The sequence below is a fragment of the Narcine bancroftii genome, chromosome 1 (genome assembly GCF_036971445.1).
Source record: "Narcine bancroftii isolate sNarBan1 chromosome 1, sNarBan1.hap1, whole genome shotgun sequence".
Taxonomy (NCBI): Eukaryota; Metazoa; Chordata; class Chondrichthyes; order Torpediniformes; family Narcinidae; genus Narcine; species Narcine bancroftii.
Genome location: NC_091469.1, coordinates 123,813,113 through 123,839,053, shown reverse-complemented (window position 1 = coordinate 123,839,053; position 25,941 = coordinate 123,813,113). Strand labels below are relative to the sequence as shown.

At 38.8% G+C, this 25,941-nt stretch overlaps 1 protein-coding gene across 5 annotated transcripts in view; it reads left to right on the top strand.

Moving 5' to 3' along the window:
- tbca (tubulin cofactor a) overlaps positions 1-25,941 on the top strand; it is a 136,225-nt gene that overhangs the window by 61,714 nt on the left and 48,570 nt on the right. For 2 of the 5 annotated variants that reach the window (XM_069938114.1, XM_069938123.1), the window contains 3 exons: positions 9,137-9,242; positions 22,180-22,233; positions 24,849-24,935. In XM_069938114.1, coding sequence (XP_069794215.1) covers positions 9,137-9,242; positions 22,180-22,233; positions 24,849-24,935 — 247 coding nt within the window. Of the gene's footprint in view, positions 1-7,553; positions 7,578-9,136; positions 9,243-22,179; positions 22,234-24,848; positions 24,936-25,941 lie in introns of those variants that run through there. The other 3 variants (XM_069938149.1, XM_069938141.1, XM_069938131.1) reach the window with 2 other exon arrangements.

Below are 25,941 nucleotides of genomic sequence, written 5' to 3'. Positions count from 1 at the left end.
TTTTTTCTCTGACAAGCAATCCAACACCACCCCCTCTTGCCCCTCTGATTCTATCACACCTAAAGCAATGAAATCTAGGAATAGTTAGCTGCTAATCGCATGCCTCCTCCAACCATGTTTCATTAATCGCTACCACATCATACTGTGGGTGGTCTCAGTTTGGCAGTGCATGAAACTATGGGCAGGCATGTTGGCAAGGGAATGGAGTGGGGGATTGAAATAGGTGGTCACTGGGAGATCTCTGCTATTGCTGTGGGCAGAGCGAAGGAGGCCAACAAAGCGATCTCCTAGTGTCTCATGTTTGCTTCACTTGGAAGGACCATTTGGGATCCTCTGCCCCCGTTGCAACAAGGATGGGATTTCTCTTGTCCTCACCAACCTTGGTACTGAACGTACTATTGTCCACAATTTCCACCACCTATCAGACACGTTTCACTCTGCCTTCTGCAGGAATTACTGCTTCTGTAACTCCTTCCTCCACTCATAACTTCCCACCAATCACTCCCTTGGAACAAATACATGTCACCCCAGGAAATGCTACACTTGCACCCACGTCTCCTCCCTCACCACCATTTGGGGCCCCAAACAGTGTCTATCCAAGTTTTCAAAAAAAATTTCTTGTGAATCTGCAGGGCTCATCTACTGCATTCAGTCCTCCCTTTGTGGTTTCCTCTACATCCATTAAACTGAACGCAGACTGGGAGATGGCTTTGTTGAGCACCTTCACTCTGTCCACTCTAATAGCAGGGATCAACCAATGACAACCCATTCACAAGGTAACATGTCTGTCTGTCTATGATCTCAAGCACTGCCAACTGAGACCAACTGCAAATTGGAGGAATATCTCTTATTCCACAGGCACCCTCCAATCAGATGGGTTGAACATAGACTTCTCTGTTTTCCCTCACTGCTCATCTCCCTTTTTCCATATCCCTTCCCCATGTCTCCTTTCTTCCAGCTCTCTCTCGCTCTCTCCTAGTCCATTACTTTTTCTTCCAAGCATTGATGAATACAATTTAAAGGTATTTTATTGATTGTAGGATGCTTCTGAATATCTTGAAATTGAGAAAGTTTGTATTGAAATTAAAGACCTGCTGAGTTTTTCATTTGTTATTTTGAATTTTTGTAAGAAGAAAACAAATTGGCAGCACTGGACAGGAGTGCCTAACCCTAACTATTGCACTTAAGTATGCCAGAAGAGTGTTCAGAAAGAATATACCAGATTGGGTAGTAGATGAAGGACCTTGTGGGAATAGACACAAGAAACTGTGATTGTTTGCCTTGAAGCAGAAAAGAATGATATGTGAAATAAATATAAGTGCCAAGAATCACAAAGTGTAGATTTAAGGTATTTGGAAAGGAACTGAAGGAAATTCAGGTGACCCCTGCATAACATAGTGGTTGAGTTCCTTGAAACCTTTCCATATCCTAATTTCCTGTAATGTGAAACCTTGTTTCCCAACAAATCCCATGTTGTAGGTGGAGATGCATTCCCACTGGAGGTTTTTCTCTCAACAGTAATGATGAAAGCTGTTGATTCAGAGTGGGTAACTCACTTCAGAGATTGCCTTGTCAGTTTTCAAAGCCAATCTCTTAAGCAACCAGTAACTATTTGGGGACAGAAGTGACTGCCAATGCTATAATCTGAAGCTAAAAATAAACTGGGGGCTGGAAGGAAATTCAGAAACCAAACTACAAAATAGACTAGAACCAGTCTCCAAATAGGAATATCAATGTCGACAGCCAATTTCCATTAACCTCCTCTCTTGGTATCTCTCTTTTCTCATCACTCTGTCTCCCTTCCTTCTATCAGAAAACTATCTCTCTTAATCCTCTGCCTTCTCTTCCTATCACTTCTTACCTTCTTTCTCTTTGACCCTCCTGTCTGCTTTCACCTATTTTACCAATTAGCTGTTAACATATGTAACTCTCCGTTTCCTCCTCTCACCCCACCTTTTTATTCAGATGCATTCCCATGTTCGCTGTTTTTCAGCACTCCTGAAGAAGGGCTTATGCCCAAAGCAAGAACTGCCTTTTACTAACAAAAATACTGCATGACCTGAGTTTCTCCAGCACTTTTGTGTACTATGCAGGAATTGATAAATCATTGGTTCCCCATAGAATATTAAAGCACAGAAACAGGCCTCTTTGGCCCTTCTAGTCTGTGCTGAACCATTTTTCTTTGCCTAGTCCCTCTGACCTGCACCCTCCATGCCTCTCCCATCCATGTATGTGTCCAAATTCTTCTTAAATGTTAAAATTGAGCCCGCAGTCACTACCTCAGCTGGCAGCTCATTCCACACTCCCAACACTCTCTGTGTGGAAAAATTCCCCCTAATCTTTTCCACTTTCACTCAGTCCTTGTCCTCTGGTTTGTATCTCACCTATCCTTAGTGGAAAACAACCATCTGCATTTACTCTCTATCCCCCTCATAATTTTAAATACCTCTATCAAATTTCCCCAAATTCTTCTGTGCTCCAGGGAATAAAGTCCTAACCTATTTTACATTTCCATGTAACTCAGTTCCTGAAGTCTGGGAAACATACCAATCTTCTCTGTACTCTTTCTATCTTATTGATATCTTTCCTGTAGTTAGGTGATCAAAACTACACACAATACTCCAGATTTGGCCTCACCAGTGTCTTATACAACTTTAACATCCCAACTCCTGTACTCCATACTTTGATTATGAAGGCCAATATGCCAAAAGCTCCCTTTATAACCCTATCCACCTGTGATATCACTTTCAGGGAATTATGTATCTGTAATCCCAGATCCATCAGTTCCACTGCACTTATCAGTGCCATACCATTTCTTGGTTTGTCCTTCCAAATTGCAACACTTCACACTTGTTTGCATTAAATTCTATATTCCATTGTTCAGCCCATTTTTCCAGTAGGTCCAGATCCCTCTACAAGCTTTGGAAACCTTTACTGCCACAACACCTCCAATCTTAGTGTCATCTGCAAACTTGCTGATCCAATTTATCACATTATCATCCAGATCATTGATACAGATGACAAACAACAATAGTCCCACCACTGATCCCCAAGTCACACCACTAGTCACAGGCCTCCAGTGTGAGAAGCAATCATCCCCCACTACTCTCTGGCTTCTTCCATTCAGCTATTGTCAAATCCAGTTCACTACTTCACCATGAATACATAACACCTGAACCTCCTGACTAACTAACCTTCCATGCTGGACCTTGTCAATTCTCCTTTCTTATCATATTCCCACATCTATAGCCTCTTGTGTCTCCAGCCTTTATTTTGGGCTACAACTTGCACTTAAACATGCTGGCCCTATTTCAGACATATTGAGGGTAAATAAAATGGAAAAGTCTTTAGTGGGTGGGTAACTGCTAGACAGCAAAATCAGCTGACAGAGTAAAAAAAAACAGTCATCTTCTCTGTATATGCATCAAGAAATGTGAGTTGAAAAAAATTGGCAAAATGTGAAAGGGACTGCACAGATTAACATGACCGATGTAAAGCAAAGAAGCCAGTTGTGAAGTGTTTTTATTTCCTCAGCTCAATAAACTTGGGAATCAGCTGTGAATGCTGTCTTGAGTCTAGAGTCAAATTGGGAAAGTTTAAGTGACTTCCAGTACATTCCTTACTTCTGAATGGAAGTGCACAGGTGATAAAGGCCAAAATAATAGGAACATTAGGAGCAGGGACTTAACAGGAGAAGGCAATGTACTGATGTCATGCAGCACCATTCAGACAGATGAAGACTCTGGAGGTTTTCTAGGAGAAATCTGAGATTGGGCTGTGGATTTTAGGTGCTGTGGGTTGGGAGAGGACAAGCCACAGCAGTCATCAGGTGGCCTCTTTGGAGAGAACAAGCAGTTGACATGAACAGTGGAGTCAAGTGGCTGTGTGGGAAATATAGAGGTGAAAGAAGAGGGAATGGGTTAACTGGGAAAGAGGGTGTGGAGGAGCTCTGGGGAATGGGAAGGCTAAGGGAGGCAGTTGAGAAAAAGGGTAGGCTGATTGTGTGAGGGGCTCATTATGAGAGAGTGGCTGATAGGGGAGCTGAAAGAAAAGGATAGGCATAAAGTTCACTTGTGAGAATATAACTTCTTGCTGTTTGATCAGTAGTAGTTAGCATTCAATGGCTAAATCACATGACCAAAATTCACACTAGAATCTTCCACTTTTCAGTGAAAGCTAATCAGCCATCATAATGTTCCTGCATGACTTCCCTGTTCTTTTTTTCTTTGCAATGCTACAATATCTACTTATTGTACCTTCATGTGTACTCCTCAGGCTCTCAGTTCTCTCAGCTCCCTTCCACATTGGATATCCCTCACCTTGTTTATCCAGCCCACATGATTCCTCTAGATTAAATTTATTTTGCCACTTTTCTGCCTACATCAACACTATCTCATTTAATTATTCTTAATATTTCTGCCATAATGTAGTATCCATTTTCCCTTGGTTTCTGTGTAGAGCCAGAATATATTTTCGCACATTAAAGGATCCACTCATTCACTCTTATTGTTCTATTGTGTGATTGTTTTCCCATTCCACCAAAGAGTATTGGGGTTTTCAAGATACATTTACAGAAGTTCTGCCTAATGATGGAAAATTGGTAGATGCGGAAATTGATGTTATCCTGCAGTTCACTCTAAACACTGTAGCAGGCTGCACTGATCCACAAGCGAACAAGGTCACAGAGGTAAAGGCTTGCTCTTGCTGACGTCACAATGGTCCGGGGTGGGGGTGGGGGGGGGGGGTGGTGGGAAAGGAGGGTGCAAAGGATCATGGGGGTTGTGCTGATAAGCTCTTGGAGAGTGCCAGTAAAATCAGTTGGTTGGTTCAGCTCACACAGCTTCAGTGTGGTTTTTTATTTTGTTTGCTGCACAGCGACCACAATGCCACGACAGCCGACAGCTACTTGGTTCCCCACATCCAGGACCACACAGCCAATCTACATGGAGTGACGAGGATCTCAAAAATCAATCTAGTCCGGGGCACCACCAGAACCCTGTGCACCCCAGCGACATCCCCAAGACAGCCCTCATCACTCTGGCCCTTTTCAAGTTCCTCTGCATGCCATTCACCCTCAAAAATGCAGCACAGACTTTCCAGACGCTCATGGACTCGGTGAGGTGCGGCCTGGATTTTATTTTTAATCACCTAGTCGATATTCTCATCGCCAGTCTTTTGCGACAGGAGCACCTCACACACTTCTATCTGGTCTGACAGCAACTGAGCAACTACAGCCTAGCCATCAACCCAGTGAAATGTCAGTTCGACCTGACAGCTATTGATTTCCTTAGACGCCACATCAATTGACGCGGAGTGGCCCTCTTCTATCGAAAGTTGGGGCCATTCGTAAGTTCGCCAAGCCAACTACAGTCAAAGGTTTGCAAGAGTTCATTGGGATGGTCAACTTCTACCATTGATTCTTGGCATCAACTGCCACAATCAGGCAACCTCTTCAAGCTGCTGTCCGGTCAGACCAAAGAACTCAGCTGGGATGCGGAGTCTACAGCAGCTTTCCACCAGGACAAAGACGGTCTGGCCAACTTACCCTTATAGTGCATCTGCATATTGATGTGTCAACACATCCAACACGGCGGCTGTCAGTGGCATCCTGGAGCAGCTGATTGATGGACATTGGAGACTACTTGCTTTCTTCAGCAGACACCTGTGACCGCCCACCTCCCCCCCCCCCCCCACCCATGGAGCAGAAATATAGTGCATTCGACAAGGAGTTGCTAACCCTCTACTTCACCATACGCCATTTCTGCTATTTCCTCGAAGGACGATATTTCCCGGTCGTCACCAATCACAAGCCCCTCACTTTTGTCGGACCTGTGGTCGGCAAGGCAGCAGCATCACCTTTCTTATATCTCAGAGTACATTTTCTGCAAGAACAATATAGTAACTGATGCTCTGTCCCGTACATCTGTCCTGTTTGTGCACTCCCTTTCCCCCACAGCAGCCCAGCGACAAGATGGTGAAAGATTAGCCTACCACACTGCAGTCTCAGGGCTGCAGCTGGAAGATGTACATTTTGGGCCATCCAAAGCTACACTTCTCTGTGATGTGTCCCCTGGCTGACCTAGGCCCATCATTCCCACTGCGTGGAGGTGTTGTGTTTTTGACGTGCTACATGGGTTGGCCCACCCATCCATCTGGGCAACAACTCAAATGGTCGAAGACAGATTCAAGTGGCGTGGCCTGCATAAACAGGTTGGCCACTGGGCCAGAACTTGCCTGCACTCTCAGACATCCAAGGTGCAAAGGCACGCTAACACACAAATGATTTGATCATGTCCACATGCACATCATTAGGCCGCTGTCGGTTTCCAGAGGTGTCACCTACCTGTTCACAATGGTGGACAGTTTCATTAGATGGCTGGAAGCTGTCCTGCTCTCTGTCACTTCCACAACATCCTGCGCCAGGGCCCTGATCACCAACTGGATAGCTCGTTTTGTCCTTCCTATCTCGTTGGACAGGGGGCACGGTTCACGTCCAGCCTATGGGCAGTGCTGCCACAGCTCCTAGGGACCCAGTTGCGTCACACCACGGCCTATCTAACAGCCTGGTGGAAAGGTTCCATCAGCATTTGAAGACAGCCATCATGGCGCAGCTCTGAGGTTCAGATTAGGTGGACGAGCTGCCTTGGGTGCTCCTTGGCATCTGCACAGCACCAAAGGAGGATTTGGCCATGCTCTCCGCTGAGCTCATCTATGGGACCCCACTGACTGTCTCAGGATAGATTGAGCTAATGGCTCGCAGCCAGGAGGAAACACCTATGGCACTGCTAACGCAACTTCATGAGAAGGTGGGTGCCCTGGAACCCATCCCAACCTCACACCACACTCCAACTCCATCCTACGTCCCAAAGGAACTTGAAGACTGCGAAATCTTCGTCATAAGGAGAGGTGCACACCAGATGCCCCATTCAGTGCCCATACGAGGGTCCATAGGTGTTATGAAACGTTAACGGTTGACTGCCTCAAACCAGCACCTCTTGACCAAACAGTAACTGTTCCAGCCCCGTGGTGGAGAGGTCAGCCTCCCAAACATTTGAACTGTTTAAGAACTGTGGACCAGCACCTCCAAACACTAGTTTTGGGGGTGGGGTTCATGTAGTGGGCTTCACTGATCCACAAGCAAACCGGGTCACAGAGGTGCAGGCTCATTCTTGCTGATGTCACAATGCTCCCAGTGGGGAGATGGGGAAGCCGCAAAGAATCATGGGGGTTATGCTGATAGTTCCAGTAAAATCACTTGGTTAGTTTACCTCACTCTCAGCTTCTGTGTGGTTTTTTTCTTTCATTCGCTGCACAGCACACTGACCACAACACAAGCTCTTTTTATATAGAGATTCTGCAATACTGCTGTAAAGAAGACCCGTCATTAAGCCAGCTTTGCTTGTTTACACTGAACCAAACAATGTCGTTAGCAAGCTGGCATTCTAGGAACAAAAGAGTCAGGACCTGAGGTGTTAAGTGTGACATATAACATGCACATCCTTTCCCAGCTTGCTGGATCGCTCTTTTTACACAGATGTCAATTTGGCACTGTGACTACCTCTGCTGCCGGCTTAAAGGTAGGACTGCAGTGACCTCTTCCCCCCCTCCCCCAATTCCATGTTACCTTTTACACCAAAGGCATGGCATAATAAAGGCGTAATATTTCCACATTGAAGTGGCTGTGTAAAAAGGGCTACAGATACAATGCAAGGTGCAGAACCACCAATAGAAGTGTGTTGCCTTGTGCAAAATCTGCAACGATAGTGCAAAGTAAAATTAAGCCCTGCTGTATCTTCCTGCTTCTGTTCATTTATTGAAAATAATGTGCAGGTTTTTCCTGCAATTTTGCACATTTTCTGTTAATGATATATGCAGCAGATACTCTTAATAAAATGACAACAGTAATTTAGCTATGGCGTTTGAACTGGTACTAGTTGCATGGCTCAAAAATACAGTATTAAAGCAGTTGAGCGTGTGTCGAGTCTAATTCTTCTTCCTATTTTCTAGAGAACTGCATTTCCATTAACTTCGTGGAAAGCTGCACTGGAAGATTCATTTCAAATAAGTTCAGCTCCACCCTTCATATAAATGTCCTATCCTACCGAGTACAGATTAAGGCTTTTCATTAGCTTGTTGTTTATTTATATTCTTGGTCTCCAAAGACAGCATGACCAAGCACAGGCTTACTATAAGTCAAGTGATCTCAAAGAGGCTTAAAATTCTTGCTGCAGCATATGCTTACCATTACAAGATGCTGTGATGGAAGGATATTAAAATTACTGGTAATTGACATAAAATATGACAAAGTGTTTTAAGCTTTCTGAGCAAAGCAACACACATTACAGAGGAGCGGCCCCATAATGTAACTGATTAATGAAGAATTGCTCAGGCACATGCAGTTGATGTTATGAAAAATGAATTCTTTGTTGTCTTGCCGACAACCAGGCAACAGCAGCCGGAAGAAACTATTAATGGGAATCATTATCAATAGCAATATTTTCAAACTCTATTATGGCAATCAGGCAGGAATTTATTCAATAGATTTAGTTCATTTGGTGGTAATTGACAAATAATCAAAATTTATCAATGTACTTGCACACATTTCACTAACAATCAAGCAAAAGTGGTCCATTTACCACCTGACTTGATCCAAATTAGGACTAAATTGATGATCAATTAATCTTAGAAGGGGCAGCGTTGTATTTTGTACAGCAGCAACAGCAAAAGTGGCAAATAAATGGAGTAAAGACAGGAGATTAGTGGAATGAGCCAAAAGGAGCTGAATGTGCCACGAATCACAGTTAATGAGCATGCAGCTGGATTACAAATAGCTGGATTTATGGAGTTCGTACTAAAAACAACAACCTAAGTAAAAGATGGGCTTGTTTTTTTCACATCAAACAAATATATGTGCATTAGCAAATAGTGGTGACAGCATCAATATATAGAGTAGGTTTGGCTTGATGCAATAATTTGCAGGAACAAAAATGCAAATTTGCAGGAAAAGTCGTGACCTGAATAATATGCTAAAATGTTAAGTATAAAATATTCTATACTTTGATTTTACATCTATACTTAGATATGAATAGGTTTTTATTTTGTGAATCTGAAGAAGCATCTTAATTGTTTCACACAGGCTGGCAAAGGAAAAGCTTATGTATGAAAAGGAGGCCAAACAGCAGGAAGAAAAAGTTGAAAGAATGAAAGTTGAAGGGAATGATCAATATATGGTTAAAAAGCAGGTGAGTTTGCCACTTGGTTTTGTGTTTTACGTCAAAATAGCAAAGTGTGCATAACCAGCCTAAAATATGCAAATATGCTCCTATTAGCCGAAATGGTCAGGACCTATGGATAAATGTTTTTTTTTGGAGAACTGGTCATTTTTTAAGAACAGCCCAGTAGCAACAGCAAATTACTGAAACAGTGTTTATACCACAACAAACAACAAGGGAAGGCTTTTTAAGTATTAAAATGAAGTTTAATTCTCACAAAAAAAATTGCTTGCCACTGCCAATTACCGACACTTCCTCACCGAGGCCCTGCTCGTGCCGGGAGCCTGAGGATCCTGCTCCTGCCTGGAAGCTTGAGGTCCCCACTGCTGCCAGGAACTTGAGGTCTGCTGATGCCGGTGCTGGGGGCCCTAGGTCCCCGGTCAGTTCACTCCGAAAAAATTTCTGTAAATGGGTATTTCAGATATCCTTGTTTATCTAAATTTTTTTAAAAATTCATTTAATTGAGGATTTTGGAGAATCCAATTTTGGATAATTGGAGTTGTAGTGTACTAATTATATTAGTGAAATTTTCAGGTATACAGAAGAGATTAAAAATTCTTAAATTGATAAATTTTTGAACAGTCCCACCTTCAAAGCTGCTAAGGAAGTAATTTCAGATTATTGTAGTTAACAGAAATTGGGTCCAGTGGACCCACTTCATTGTCAAATTAATCTAATGTCTCTCCTTGGTTGTGAGTACAGTTTTGCCAAACTAAGCTTAAAAATAATGAATAACATGAGGATATTTTGATATGTTGCATTCAAGTTTTTGGAAATGATAATTAAATACTCCTCCAAAATCATCTGTTTTTTTTTACTCTTTCCAACTTTGCGTGTCAGTGTTCTCATTTGTTGTGCTATTTTTAAAGTTTTTTTTTTGCTGAGAATTGGTCCTAATTTGTACAGCCTAAGAGCTTAGCAATAAAGGTAAATAAGAAAATCTGATCTGGCCCCTCTTCCCCCATAGATGCAACAAGGACTGGATTCTCCTTGTCCTTACCAAGAACCCCACCACTCTTTTCATCGAATATACCATTCTCCGCAATTTCTGCCATCTACAATGGGGTTCCATCACCAGGCACATCTTCCTCTCCCTTTTCTGTAGGGATCACTCTTTCCATGACTCTCTAATCCATTCATCCCTTCTCAGGTATCAACCCCCGGTGACTGGAAGAAGTGCTGCACTTCCTCACTACTCCCTCACCTCCTCCCTCACTATTCTTTGGGGCCCCAATCAGTTCTTCCAAGTGAAGGAACACTTCACTTGTGAATCTATAGAGGTCATTTACTGCTCCCATTGTTGCCTCCTTTACATCAGAAAGACTGGACACAGATTAGATCACTTGCTCTGTCCTCTGCAACAGTAAGGACCTTCACTTCAATTGCATACACCATTTCCACATTAACATGTCTGTCTTTGGCCTCGTGTACTATCAAATTGAGGCAATCCACAAAATGGAGGAATAACACCTTGTATTCCATCTTGGCAGTCTACAAACAGATGCCTCAATATCAACTTCTCCACTTTCCATTAAGCCCTCCCCCTGGTGTGTGTGTCTCTCTCTCTCTCTCTCTCTCTCTCTCTCTGTCTCTCTCTCTCTTCCTCATCCCTCTCTTTCCTTTCCTCCAGCTTCCTACCTTCTTTTCTTCTGTTAGAGATCTACCTTCCTTAGTTCTCTGTCCCCATGCTCCATTACTTCTCAACATCTTTTCTACCCTCTCATCTGCATCCACCTATTATCGCTTACCTTTTAGGCCACCTATTTATTAAGGCATTTGTCCTAATTTTTTAGCTCTCCCGAATATGGGCTCAGGCCCAAAAAGTCAATTGCCTTTTACTTTCTATGGATGCTGCATGACCTGCTTAGTTTCTCCAGCACTTTTGTGTACATCTTAGAAATGAAATTATTTTTAGCTGAATACTTCTGTTCCATTTGCTAATGGTTTATTCTGTTTTTATCTGTATAATGTGCTTTTTCCCCATCCTTATTTCAAAATACTTGTAGTTTATAAAATAAATTTCCTTTATAATTGTGCTTGAACATCACTGAATTGAGTATAAATGTTCATACCTAAATTGTTGCAGATCCACTGCACACAAGTTACAATAAAATGATCTCTTGGATCATAAAAATAACTGCCTGGAATATGGTGTAAGATTGAAGATTCAGAAACATTAGCATTGATTTGAGCTCACTCCATGTTTAGTTTAGTGTCCTGTTCATTACATTTCAGAAATTTAAACCAATTCTAAAAAGCATGTTTTGATAACTTTAATTGTAGCAAATTGAAAAATTTCCCATCTCACAATTGGGTTGTATTGGGATCTGTCTTGCTGATGGGCATTAAAAATGTGAGATTTTTTTCCATGTTGTTATTCTTAACTATGATGGCCATATATACATTAATTTCAGCATTTGTACAATTTTTGAGTGATCAGGATTCCTGACTCACCTTGATACTGCTTTCTTATTGGTCCAGTAAAGGACAACTATTACAGAGCTGATGCTAAATGGAACTCCCTTTGGAAAATATTTTAAGAATTTTATGCTGGAACAAACTATAGTTTACACAGTGAGTGTGTAAAATGAGGTGTGGGAGGAAGTGTGTTTGGTTGATGGGGATTCCGGGTTGTAGGAAAGAAATTGCAAATTAAATAGTTTTTGCTTCTTGAATGGAATACAGAGAAATGCCTGCCTGACAGCTTGGAAGTCATATTTCCACAAGGTTTCACTATTGTGTAGAGTAATAGTTATTGCTCTTTGAAGAGCAGAGTTTAAAACTGCGACTTGCATGGTCACACTGTAAGTACCAATCCCAAATAATTCTTGGTCCATAAGGAGAAGAAACCATTCCATTCCGTCCTGACACATTTAGTGAATATGCGTCACATTGTAAGTACCAATCCCAAATAATTCTTGGTCCATAAGGAGCAGAAACCATTCCATTCCGTCCTGGCACTTTCAGTGAATATGCGTCACACTGTAAGTACCAATCCCAAATAATTCTTGGTCCATAAGGAGAAGAAACCATTCCACTCCGTCCTGACACATTTAGTGAACGATGCCTCATATGCATTACACTGTAAGTACCAATCCCAAATAATTCTTGGTCCATAAGGAGAAGAAACCATTCCATTCCGTCCTGACACATTTAGTGAATATGCGTCACACTGTAAGTACCAATCCCAAATAATTCTTGGTCCATAAGGAGAAGAAACCATTCCACTCCGTCCTGACACATTTAGTGAATGATGCCTCATATGCCAGACTGCTGTTCATTGACTTCAGCTCAGCATTTAATACGATCATTCCCGAGAGGCTGATGGAGAAGCTGTCCTTACTGGGACTCAACACCCCTCTCTGTAACTGGATTCTGGACTTCCTAATGGAAAGACCACAGTGTGTCCAGGTCGGATTTAGAATGTTGAACACTGTCACGCTGAGCACTGGTGCACCTCAGGGCTGTGTGCTCATCCCACTTTTGTTCAAGCTACTGACCCATGACTGCATTGCCAAATCCAGTTTCAACAATGTCATAAAGTTTGCAGATGACAGAACAATAGCTGGTCTCATTGCCAACAACGATGAGTTGCACTAGTGAGAAACAACCTGAGTCTCAATGTGGACAAGTCAAAGAAAATGATCGTGAACTTCAGGAGGACAGGAGCAACCACCCTTCACTACACATCAACAACTCTATAGTGGAGAGAGTAGAGAGAACCAAGTGTCTTGGAGTTCACTTATCTAGTGATATACTGTGGACATTCAACATCTCCTTACTTAGTAGGCAAGGCTACCAGCCACCATTATGTCAACCTTCTTCAGGAGCCCTATCAAGAGCGTCCTGGCCAGCTGCATTACAGGGAGGTACAGTTGCTGCAGGGAAATATATCACTGGTCAATCTACAGGACCACAAGTGTGGCAGAGAGGATCAATGGTGTCTTCCCTCACCATTACCCACCCCCCCACAAAAATCACGTGATCTACCAGGATCGTTGTCTGAAGAGGGTGCGCAAAATTATTGAGGACACTTTCCACCCGGCACACAGCATCTTTCAGTTGCTTCCATAGGAAAAGAGATGCAGGAGTATCGGAGCTAACACCACCAGACTGAGGAATAGCTTCTTCCCAAGGGCACTGAGAATGCTGAATGACCAAACTATCTGCTCACACAAACCATCCGAGACTCATATTCTTGAAACAATATTTATTTGTATACATGATTACTTGTCCTGCTTATGTATTGTTTGTATGTATGCGTGTTATGTCAGTTGTATGTCTGCATGTTTTGCACCAAGGACTGCAGAATGTTGTTATTTTCAGATTGTACTTGTACAATCAGATGACAATAAACTTAACTTAATATTTAATAGATTGAATTGTAACCAGTTAGCAGGTCAGGGGTAACATCTGTGGAAAGAGAAATGGAGTTAATCTCTCAGGTGGGAGACACTTCATTAGAATTGGAAAAGTTTATAGTTTCCAGTTCTGATAAAGAATCTGCAATTTGACATGTTAACTGCTTCTCTTTCCACAGTTGCTGCCTGATCTGCCAACTACTTCCACCATTTTTTGTTTTTTAATTCCAATTTTCTTGCATCGTCAGGTTTTATTTTATTTTCATTTAATAGTCGGGTTGACTTCACAAAATGTCCCCATTTGAAAGATAGCTGACAATCTGTAGACCAATGTAGAGTCGTCTATAATCAAGTAAAGTTCACAATTTTGTTGAGAAAGCCATATATTGGGGACGTCACACGATGCTGTGAGGGATGACAGGCAAGCTCGCGAGTCCCGTGGGATTAGTAAAAAAAAAAGGTATCTATTTAAAAACAGTTTTTTTAAAAGAAAATTATTTTAAAGTTAGTAGAAAGTATTTAACTACATTTTAAAGATGTCACCTAAGAAAGAAAAAACACCCAAGTTAACTCCTAAGAAGTCGGAAAAGAAGAAGAAAATAGAAACTGAGCTTATCTTAGTATCGAAGCAGGCTGCTGAGGTACTTTCTGGATCCCCCAGTGAGGACTGGGAGAGAGACCTTCCTTCGGATCCTTCTTCGTGTTGAGCCGTAGAGGTAACGCTGGAGGAAAATCTAAAACTGAACTGTGCACATGCAAGAAGTCAGGCATGTGCGATGCAATAGAAAAGAAGGTTGAGAAAAAAAATTCAAGATCTCTTAATGGGGCAGTCTGGAAATTCAATCTCAGGACACGAAGGAGACTCAAGCCCAGTGGAAGAGTATGAAAGTGAAGAAGATAAGTCAAGTTCAGAAGAGGAGCAGAGCAGAGGGAAGAAAAAGAAGAAAGAAAGAAGTAAAATTGAATCAAAAATTGATGAACTTCAACTTAAAATTAATTTGACTTTGGAAATAATTTTAAATTTCTGTCAGAATTGAAGCAGGTTAAAACAGATTTGACAGTTAAAGTGGATCATGCATTGTAGGTGATGAATAATGCTACACAAAGGATAGATAAGTTGGAACATAAGGTTCAAGATGTTCAAGAGGAAGTTCAGCATATTGAAGATGGATCTTATATTTCTGAAGATTCGATGACTAGTTTAATCTTGATGAATGAAAAATTGGAGAAAGTCAATATTTTTGAAATTATAGCAGAAGAAATAATGTTAAAATAGTGGGATTATCCGAAGGTAAAGAAGAAGATGTGATTTGTTTTTTTTTCAAGAATGGATACCACTTTCTCACATGCCCAAATTGCATGTACTGTTGTTCCCGTTTCCTTCTTACAGCGAAAACATCTATCTGATACTTTTGGGTCCCATTTATTTAACTTTTGGGGCGTGGTGTATAGCCTGTGTAACCAATTATATTGTATAATGCGTAACCTCGTGTTTATTGTATTTCTCATAGTTCTGGAGCATAGCTTTTCCCATGTTTCATTCTTTATCTTTATGTTTAGATCTTGTTCCCACTTTTGTTTGGGTTTACAGGTTATTTCATCGTTCTCTTTCTCTTGTAGTTTGATGTACATGTTTGTTATAAATCTTTTAATTATCATTGTGTCTGTAATCACATATTCAAAACTACTTCCTTCTGGTAACCTCAGCCTGCTTCCCAATTTGTCCTTCAAGTAGTTTTTCAGTAAATGGAAAAGTTTTGGGAAGATCTAAATCAGGTATTAAATAAAATCACAAAAAGCAACATACCAAAAAATTCAGAGATCTTTCTTCTAAGTAATATAAGAAGTAAAGAACTTAGCCTCGATTTGGATGGAGCACAAAAAAGATTTATTATGATAGCCTTAGCTGTAGCAAAAAAATGTATTATGTCAACCTGGAAATCAGAAGATAGCCTGAGAATACAGCAGTGGTACATAGAAATGAATAAATGTATTCCATTGGAAAAAATAACATATAATTTAAGAAATAACATCACAGTATTCGAACAAATTTGGGAACCGTACATGGAACACAACAGAGAAGTCCTACTGCGGACCTCCACCACCTAAAATGACAGAATGAGAAGAAGAAGAAATGAACTGACCCAGTATGTAAAAGTAGAAGACACAATTTCTTGTCTATTTTCATTGTGTGATGGCATTGTTTAATGGGTTTAATGTATCATATATGTTGAACGTTGAGTGGGTGGGGAGGGGGGTGGGAAGGAGGGAGGGAAGGGAGGGGGGAAAAGGGAGAAAATGACACTATGTATATTCAAGAGGTCAATATGGTTCATAGTGTGAAAAATAAAAATAAAAAAATTAAAAAAAAAGAATGGATACCCAAGATATTTGGAGAGGAATATTTTGAAGGCAAGATTTTAATTGACAGAGCCCATAGAGCTTTAAGTTCAAAGCCAGGTCAGAACCAGAGACCCCAATCTATCCTGGTTAGATTTCTGAATCACCAGGATAGAGAGAGGCTCTTGGGTTTGGCAATGAAAAGGGCTAAAGAATATGGACCTTTGAACTATGAAAGGGATAAAATTTTCTTTTATCCATATTTGAGCCAAACTTTGTTAAAGAAAAGGAAAGAATTTAATTCAGTTAAGAAAGTTTTGTATGATAAAGGTTACAGATCCTGCTACTTTGAAAATTTTTAGTACCAGGTCAACAGAATGTTTTTTTTACAAATTTTATTCAAGCTGAAGAATTATGCATAGAGCTTGTCTAAAGCTCAAGTAACAGAAGGCACTGATTTGTTGCAAATACTTTAATATACAATTTTTTTTTCTTTTTTGATGGATGAAGAATTGATATTATCTAGTCTTACGTTAGAAAGAATTGATTGGTTGGTTAAATCAAGTTTTTTTTCTATGGTAGTCAGGGGATGTGTTGGTTTCTGGCAGTTGCATGTGTTTTTGTGGCTTAGCAATGACCCGTAAAAATGGAGGAAGTTAGTGCTTTTACAGTACTTATTGAGTGGGAATTTTTGTTTTTCTTTTTTCTCTTTTTCTTTTTAATAATTAAACATGTATTTAATCTGAATTATTTTAATGTTTTTGCATTGAAGATGGTAATGCTCAGGACCACATTATTTATGGGAATTCTTCTAGATGGGTGTGATGAAAAAGGATTTTTAAAAATAAGGAAAAATGAATAAGGCAATTAAGATTATAAGCTTTAATATTAATGGGAAAATAAAAAGAAAGAAAATATTGTCTTATATTAAGAAATTAGGAGTAGATATTGCTTTTTTACAATAAACTCGCTTAATCGAAAAAGAACACCTAAAACTGAAGAAAGATTGGGTAGATCGAGTAGTTTTTTCTTCATTTAACTCTAAAGCCAGAGAGTGGCGATTTTATTTAAGAAAAATTTACCAATTAAAGTTCAGAGTGTGACCATGGATCCTGTAGGTAGATATATAATAGTAAATTTTCAAATATTTTCTGAGGAATGGACTTTATTAAATATATATGCACCGAATTTAGATGATGAAAAATTCATACAAGATACTTTTTTAAATTTGGCGGATGTTTATGAAAATATTTTAGTAAAAGGTGATTTCAATTTTTGTTTGGATCCTTTATTAGATAGATCATCAAGAACAATAGTTAAATCTAAAACAGCTAAAACTGTTATATTTAATGAAGGATTTAAACTTAGTCGATATGTGGAGAAAGAAGCACCCTCGGGATAGAAATTATTCTTTTTATTCTAATAGATTTAATACATATTCTAGAATTGATTTTTTTAAACTTTCAACTCAAAATCAATCAAGAGTTTTGAATATTGGGGTCGTCACGTGATGACATAGGGCCTGGATGAGAAATCTGGCTCCTTCCAGAAAACGTTTAAAAAAAAGTGAAGAGAAAAACTTGAAATTCATCTGAATAAATTATAAATAACCAAAGAAAAAAACACAAAGCTGAAAGAAGCAGAAGAAATTATAAAGAAGATGAAAGAAAAACAACCAGAAGAAAAAGAAAGGCCTGCTTTGGAGAAGAAGACAGGAACCATAGTGAAGCTTACTCTCTGATCGAAGAGAACCTCCTGACATTCCTCCCAGCGAGCTGCGGTGTCCCTGCAAAAACTGGGACACGCGGATGAGTCGGGGAGAGAAGTGACTCAACTTCACGTGCCCGAAGAGACATGCATGAGCAATTGACAGCAATGGGAGGTTCTGTCAGAATGGTTCACCCTCTAAACAGGCTCCTGGGCAGTCAAAGAGGCTGTCTGAGGAGGGAAAATTATTAGAGCTGGAAGAAAAAGGAGAGGAGGAAGAGGAAGAAGAAGAACAAAGCTCAGAGGAAATGTTGGAAGAAGAAGAAGGGATAAGAAAGAAAGTTAAAGCTATCTCTAAAGTTCAAGATTATGATTATGGAAGAGTTGAAGTTGATAAGACGAGATCACTGGGACCTATTCTGAGGGAGGTGGGTTGCATCTGAATCCCGGAGTGACCAGGATCCTGGTGAGGGTGTTTGCTAGGGCTACTAAGGAGGCTTTAAATCAGTATAGTTGGAAGAAGGAGGCCATGTGATGGAGGACAGCAGAGAGAGGTTTTGTCAGCAAAGAGAAAAGGCTTATAAACAAAATTTTGGGGCAGAAAGGCAGTTGATTGAGGAGGAAAGGGATTGGTGCTATGATGGACGCGGGATGATGGAAACAAATAATAGTCTGGACAGTAAAGAGGGGGATAGGCAGAAGTTAAGATGTGGGAAATCTCTGAAATGCATTTACTTCAATGGTAGGAGTATTGTAAGGAAGGTGGACGAGCTGAAGGTGTGGATAAGCACTTGGCAGTTTGAAGTGGTGGTGATTAGTGAGACGTGGTTGCAGGAGGGATGTGACAGGCATTTAAATATTCCGGGATTTCGCTGCTTTAGGTGTGATAGAATTGGAAGGGTAAGTGGGAGATGTGTGGCATTACTTGTCAGGGAAATTATTACAGCTGTGCTGAGGCGTGATAGATTGGAGGGCTCGTCAAGGGAGGCGGTGTGGGTGGAATTAAAAAATAAAAAAGGTGAGGTTATAATTATAGGGGTATATTATAGACCACCTAGTGAGGAGCGAGAACTAGAGTAACAAATGTGTAAGGAAATAGCTGAGATGTGCAATAAGCACAGAGTTATGTTAGTTGGGGATTTTAATTTTCCTAATATAGATTGGGAGATACAGTCAGTGAAAGGGCTGGATGGCTTAGAATTTGTAAAAATGTAGAGGTACCCACTAGAGAGGGGACAGTGTTGATCCTTCTGTTGGGGAATGAAATAGGGCAGATGACGGAGGTGTGTGTTGGGGAGCACTTCGGATCCAGTGATCATGGTACCATTAGTTTCAACATAATTATGGAAAGGGATGGTGGGGGGGAGCCAGATTTGATGAAATGAAAAGGTATTTGCAAGGAGTGGTTTGGGTGAATTTGTTTTTTGGGAAGGTGGTAGAGGAGAATTGGAGGGCATTTAAAGGTGAGATTTTGAGGATGCAGAATCTTTGTTCCTGTTGGGATAAAAGGCAGGGCCAGATATTAAAGAGAGCCATGATTTTCAAGAGAGATTAAGAAGTTGGTTCAAGATAAAAAGAGAGGCCTACATTAAATACAGGAAGCAAGGTATGGACGAGATGCTTGAAAGATACATAGATTGTAGGAAGAAGCTTAAGAAGGAAATTAGGAATGTGAAAAGGTAACAAGGTGGCTATAGTGAATAGGGTGAAATAAATCAGAAAAGTTTTTACAAATATCTGAATAGCAAAAGGAGAGTGAAAGATAGAATTGGTCCATTAGAGAATCGGAGCGGATGAATGTGACGAGCCAAATCAGATGGGGGAGGTATTGAATTAATTCTTCTAATCAGTATTCACTAGGGAAACGGACATGGAAATGTGTAGGATAAGTGAGGCAAAAGGGGCAATTATGGAAAACATAGGGATTAGGAAAAAGGGGGTGTTGGAACTTCTGAGGTGTATAAAGGTGGATAAGTCTCCAGGTCTCTATGGGATTTTCCCCAGGACCTTGAGGGAAGTCAGGGAGGAAATAGCGGAGGTTCTGACAGTGACTTTTCGACAGTCACTGGAGGAAGGTGTGGTGTCGTGGGATTGCTGTGTTGCAAACAGGGTTCCTCTGTTTAAAAAGGTCTCCAGGTGTAGGCCCAGCAATTATCGGTCAGTAAGTTTGATGTTGGTGGTGGGTAAACCAATGGAAAGTATTCTTAGAGATAATATGTATAAGTATCTAGAGGGGCAGGGATTGATCAGGGACACCCAACATGGGTTTGTGAGGGGAAGGTCATGTTTGACAAATCTTGTTGAATTTTTTGAGTAATGACTAGAAGGTAGAGCAGTAGATATGGTCTATTTGGATTTCAGTAATGCTTTCGATAAGGTTCCACATGGAATTTAGTGGGGAAGCTTCAGGCACTAGGGATTAGTGTTGAGTTAATCATATGGGCTCAGTGGTGGACAACTGTCTGTCAGGATAAAAGCCAGTGACTAGAGGTGTACCTCAGGGATTGCTGTTGGGTCCCTTGTTGTTTGTCGTTTACGTTAATGATTTGGTTGATGGAGTGGTAAATTGAGTGAGTAAATATGCGGACGATACAAAAATAGGGGGTGCTGTAGATAGGATGGTTTTTGAGGACTGCAGAAGGATTTGGACTGTTTATAAAAGTGGGCTGAAAGGTGACAGATGGTGTTTAATGTAGATAAGTGTGAAGTGCTTCATTTTGGGAAGAATAATCAAAACAGAACATATGCAGTGAAGGGGAGGGCATTGAGGGATGCAGAGGAACAGAGGGATCTTGGAATTATGGTTCATCATTCTTTGAAAGTGGATTCTCATGTACATAGGGTGGTGAAGAAGACTTTTGGTATGCTGGCCTTTATAAATCATAGCATAGAATATAGGAGCTGGGAGGTGATGTTGAGACTGTTCAAGGCATTTGTGAGGCCTCGTTTGGAATATTGTGTGCAGTTCTGGTCTCCAAATTATAGGAAGGATATCAATAATGTAGAGAGGGTGTAGAGAAGATTTAAAATGTTGCCTGGACTGCAGTATCTAGAATACGGAGAAAAATTGAGTAGACTGGGTCTTTATACATTGGAGCATAGAAGATTGAGGGAGGATCTGATAGAGATATATAAAATTATGAGGGGAATAGATAGAGTAGATGTTAATAGGCTTCCCCTTGAGGATAGGAGAGATTGGAATGAGGGGTCATAAGTTAAGGGTTAGGGGCAAAATTTTAGAAGTAACATAAGAGGAAGCTTCTTCACTCAGAAGGTGGTGGCTGAGTGGAATGTCCTTCTGGAACAGGTGATTGCAGCAGGGTCAATTTTGTCATTTAAAAGGAGGTTGGATGAGTACATGGATGTGAGTAGGTTGGAGGGTTATGGGCAGGGAGCAGGTAGATGGTACTAGTGGAGTTCACTTAAATCGGTGCAGACTAGAAGGGCCGATATGGCCTGTTTCCTTACTGTAATTGTTATGTGGTTATATGAGATAGTAAGAGATCAGAGGCTAAAGTTAATAAAGTATGTGAAATTTTTAAAGAGATGCAGAAAAAGCATCAGGAAGTGGAAGAAAAAATTCAAAGCATTAATTTGGAATATCAATTTCTTCAAGATAAAGTAGATGAAGGATTAGAGCAAGTGTTGGGGTGAATAAGCAATTGTCTGAAAATTTTAATAGAAAAAATAATGTTAAGATTATTGGTCTGAAAGAAGGAAAGAAGAAGATATTCAATTTTAACAATGTTGGATCCCACAGACTTTTGCACAAGAGCATTTTAGAGGAGATATTGAGATTGAGTGAGCCTATAGAGCCCTTAGACCTAAACCTCAGCTGGATCAAAAGTCTAGGCCTATTTTGGTCAAATTTCTTCGTTATCAAGTGAGGGGGGGGGGGGAAATTTTGGAATTAGCAGCCAACAGGCTAAATAATAAAAAAGCACCATTGGAATTTGGAAGGAACAAAATCTTCTTTTATCCTGATATAAGCTTTGAACAATTGAAGAAAAGGAAGAGTTACTCTAGTTAAAAATATACTGTGGAAGAAGAGATATACTTTTAATCTGTATTATCCTACAACTTTGGAAGTATTTGTTCAAGGCGGTCCAAGTAGATTTTTTATGAATTCGGACCATGCTGAAGAATATGCAGAAAGTTTGTGGGACATGTGTCGAGAATTGACCCAAAGAGTGGACACTTGAAGCTAGAAAGTTATATTCTTGTGGTGAAAGAAATCTGGAAGCATTTTGCAATATTGCAGAAATAAATTTAATATACTCAAAGGAGCAGGAGATATGCTGACTGGTTCCTGATGAACCATGGACATTATTTTGCAGCTTTAGTCGCAACCCGAAAAATGGAGGGTGGTAGCATTGTCTGGGGTCTTTATGACAATGCTCGGTGGGGGGGGGGAGGATACTTTCATTTCTATCTCTGTTTTTCAAGTATTCAATCAAGTACATTTTTTAACTGGATTTAATGTTTATTTTGTTTTTAAGAGGTTGGTGAAGAACTGGGGACTGATGAAGGGGAATCATGAAAAGGGGGAAAGTGTAAGAATTTTCACATTTTTACAATGAATAAAGGATTAAAATTTGCATTTTAATGTAAATGGGCTTCAAAACCCTATAAAGAGGGAGAGAGTTTTGGCGTATGTTAAAAAATTGAAAGTCGATATTGCTTTTCTACAAGAAACACTTAAGTGAAAAAGAGCATCAAAAATTAAAAAGTGACTGGGTTGGAAAGGTAGTAGCATCATATTTTAATACAAAAGCTAGAGGAATAGCAATTTTGATAAATAAAAATCTTCCAATTTAAATAGATAATACAATTTTAGACCCAAGTTTGTTTTAATAAATTGTCAGATTTTTTCTGAACAGTGAACATTAATGAATATTTATGCACCAAAATGTGGATGATGGTAAATATAAATATGGGGGAATTTAATGAAAATATCTTAATGGATAGAGATTTTAATTTTTGCCTTGACCCTCTTTTGGATAGATCTACAAAGAGTGTGTTGAAATCTAAGGCAGCAAAAACAAGACTTGAATTTGGTTGATATTTGGAGAAGGATATATGCCAGAGAAAGGGACTATTCATTTTATTCTAACAGACATGATTCATTTTCAAGAATTGATGTGTTTTTGCTATCAGCAAGACTTCAAGGCAGGGTACAACAGGTTGAATATAAGGCAAGGCTTATATCAGATGATTCTCCTTTGTTCTTAGCATTATATTTAGAGGACAATCAGGATATGAGTTTTAAATGGAGGTTTAATAGCGTGTTGTTGAAAAAGAAAGAATTTTGCCAGTTTTTTAGAAATCATATAAAGCAATTCTTAGACATTAATGCTGACTCTATGGATAATAAATTTATTCTCTGGGATGCAATGAAGGCATATATACATGGACAGATAATGTTTTCCTTCTAAAATTTGAAAGGAGTATATTTCTCAAATTAATAATTTAGAGACAGAAATATCAACTTTAGATAAGGAATTACAAAAACAGTCATCAGAAGAAAAAATAATTATTTTGAATAAAAAGTTACAGTATAATACACTACAATCTTATAGAATGGAAAGAATTATTCTGAGAAATAAACAGGTATTCTGAACTGGGGAAGCGAGCACATAAAGTGTTAGTGTGACAATTGAAAACAGAACAAGAATCAAAAGTAATTATTGCAATTAGAGATGAGACAGATCACATATCTTATAAACCCCAGGATATAAATAATAGTTTTAAGCAATTTTATATGAAATTATATAAATCAGAATCTATGCAAGATGATATCAAAATTGATCGATTTTTAATTCAAGTAAATTCGCCTAAATTAAGTAGGGAAGAACAGAAAATATTAGGAACCTCTTATACAGATGGAGAGGTTGCAAGATTTATAGCTTCTTTACAAAATAATAAATCCCCTGGTGAAGATCGATATACATCAGAATTTTATAAAGAATTTAAAGATGTGCTGATTCCTGTATTTATTAAAGTTTTAATTCAATTGGAAGAAACTAGAAATTTACCTGATTGTTTTAAAATTATAGCAATAATTTTTTTAAAAGTTCCATTAATGCCATCGTCTTATAGACCAATATCGTTATTGAATATGGATTACAAGATAGTGGCTAAATTATTGGCAAATAGGCTAGAATTTTTTTATCAAAACTAGTTAATAAAGACAAGACAGGATTTATTTAAAAAAAAATAAAAAAAATCGGTGGATAATATAACTAGGATGATTAGTTTAATTCATCCAGCCCAAAAGAAAGAAAATTTAAGTGTAGCAATGGCTGTAGATGCAGAAAAGATATTTGATAGAATAGAATGGGACTTTCTTTTTAAGACACTTGCTAAATTTGGCTTAGGACAAATATTTATAAATTTATTAAGAGCATTATATATTAATTCAAGAGCAAGAGTTGTGACAGTGGTCTTATGTCTGATTATGTTAAATTAACAAGGTCAACAAGACAAGGTTGTCCATTGTGGCCTGCCCTTTTTCTATTAGTAATTGAACTGTTAGCTGAATTAATTAGAACAGATTTAGATATTAAGGGTATTAAAATAGGGGCTAATAAGCATAAAATTAGTTTATTTGCAGATGATCTAATTGTTTATTTGATAGACCCGGAAAATTACTTATGCAATTAGAACAATATGGAGCAGTTTCAGGATATAAAGTTAATTATGATAAAAGTGAAATCATGCCATTGACTTTGGTGACTTTACCCAATGTAGACAAAATACAAAATTTAAATGGCCTGAATGTGGGATAAAAATATTTGGGAATTAGAATTGATAATCAGTTAGAGAATATTTTTAAAATTAATTATGGATCATTGTTTAAGAAAATTGGAGACGATTTTTTAAAAAATGGGTTGATTTACCAATTACATTAATTAGCTGAGTAAATTGTATTAAAATGAATATTTTTCCAAGGGTGTAATATTTATTTCAAACTTTACCCATTGATATTCCTAAAAAGTCTTTTTTAAGGCTCTCAATAAAATTATAAGGTAATTCTTGTGGAAAGGAAAGATGTTGAGGATCTCTATGGAAAAATTAACCTGGAGATTTGAATCGGGAGGTCTACAACTTCCATATTTTGAGTATTATTGCAAAGCAGCCCAACTACGATTTCTTTCTTTTTTTTTAGGAAGGAGAAAAAGTGGCTTGTGTTAATATAGAAATGAATAAGATAGGTGAAAAGGAATCTGAAGAATTTCTATATAAATGGAATGAGGTACTATTAACTGGAGAAACAGGCACACCAATATTAAGACATTTGGTTAGAATGTGACATGAGGTATATGTGTTGTTGAGAGTTAAGAGGTATTAACTGGTCAAAAAAAGGAATAAAATTTATTAAAGATTGTTATCAATGCAAATATTTAATGACTTTTGACCAACTGAAAGCTAAATATGGAATACAAAATAATACAATATTCAGATATTATCAATTAAAGGCTTATCTACGAGAAAGATTAACTACATCTTATTTAATGTTAGAAGATGATGAAATAGAAACAATAATATCAAATCCAAATACAAAAAAGTTCATATCAGTTATGTATTTAGTGCTTTTGAGGGGAGTAAAGAAGAAAGATTTTCATAAATCTAAACAAAGTTGGGAAAGGGTCTTGGGTATAGATAATAAATGATAAAAATTGAACAGAAATATGTTATGATACAATGAAAAATACAATTAATGTTAGATATAGAATGGTGCAATACAATTTAATACATCAGTCATATATTATGTCTTAAAAGCTTAATAGATTAAAACCAGATATTTTGGATGTGTTTTTTATGTAAACAGGACACAGGCACCTTTTCAAACTCTACATGGACATGCCCCAAATTAAATTCTTTTTGGACCAATTTAATAGATTTTCTTCAACAGGTATTTCATGTTAAAATCCCAAGAAACCCTATGATGTTTCTTTTGGGGGATATATCAAGGATTTGTCTAGATTTAAAATTGGATTGGTTTCACAAAGAATTTTTAAAGATTCCGTTGGTGGTTGCCAGGAAATGTATAGCTGTTTCATGGAAATTGGATATGGATTTGGTATTAGATAGATGGCATGGTGAAATGTGAACTTGTAAAACTTTTGAAAAGATTACATATAATTTAAAGAAAAAATATGATAATTTTTTGAAATTTTGGTGTCCATATATGCAAAAGATTGCTGTTATAACTTTATAAGTAATTACATTATGTCCATTCGTAGAATTTGGTGTGAACT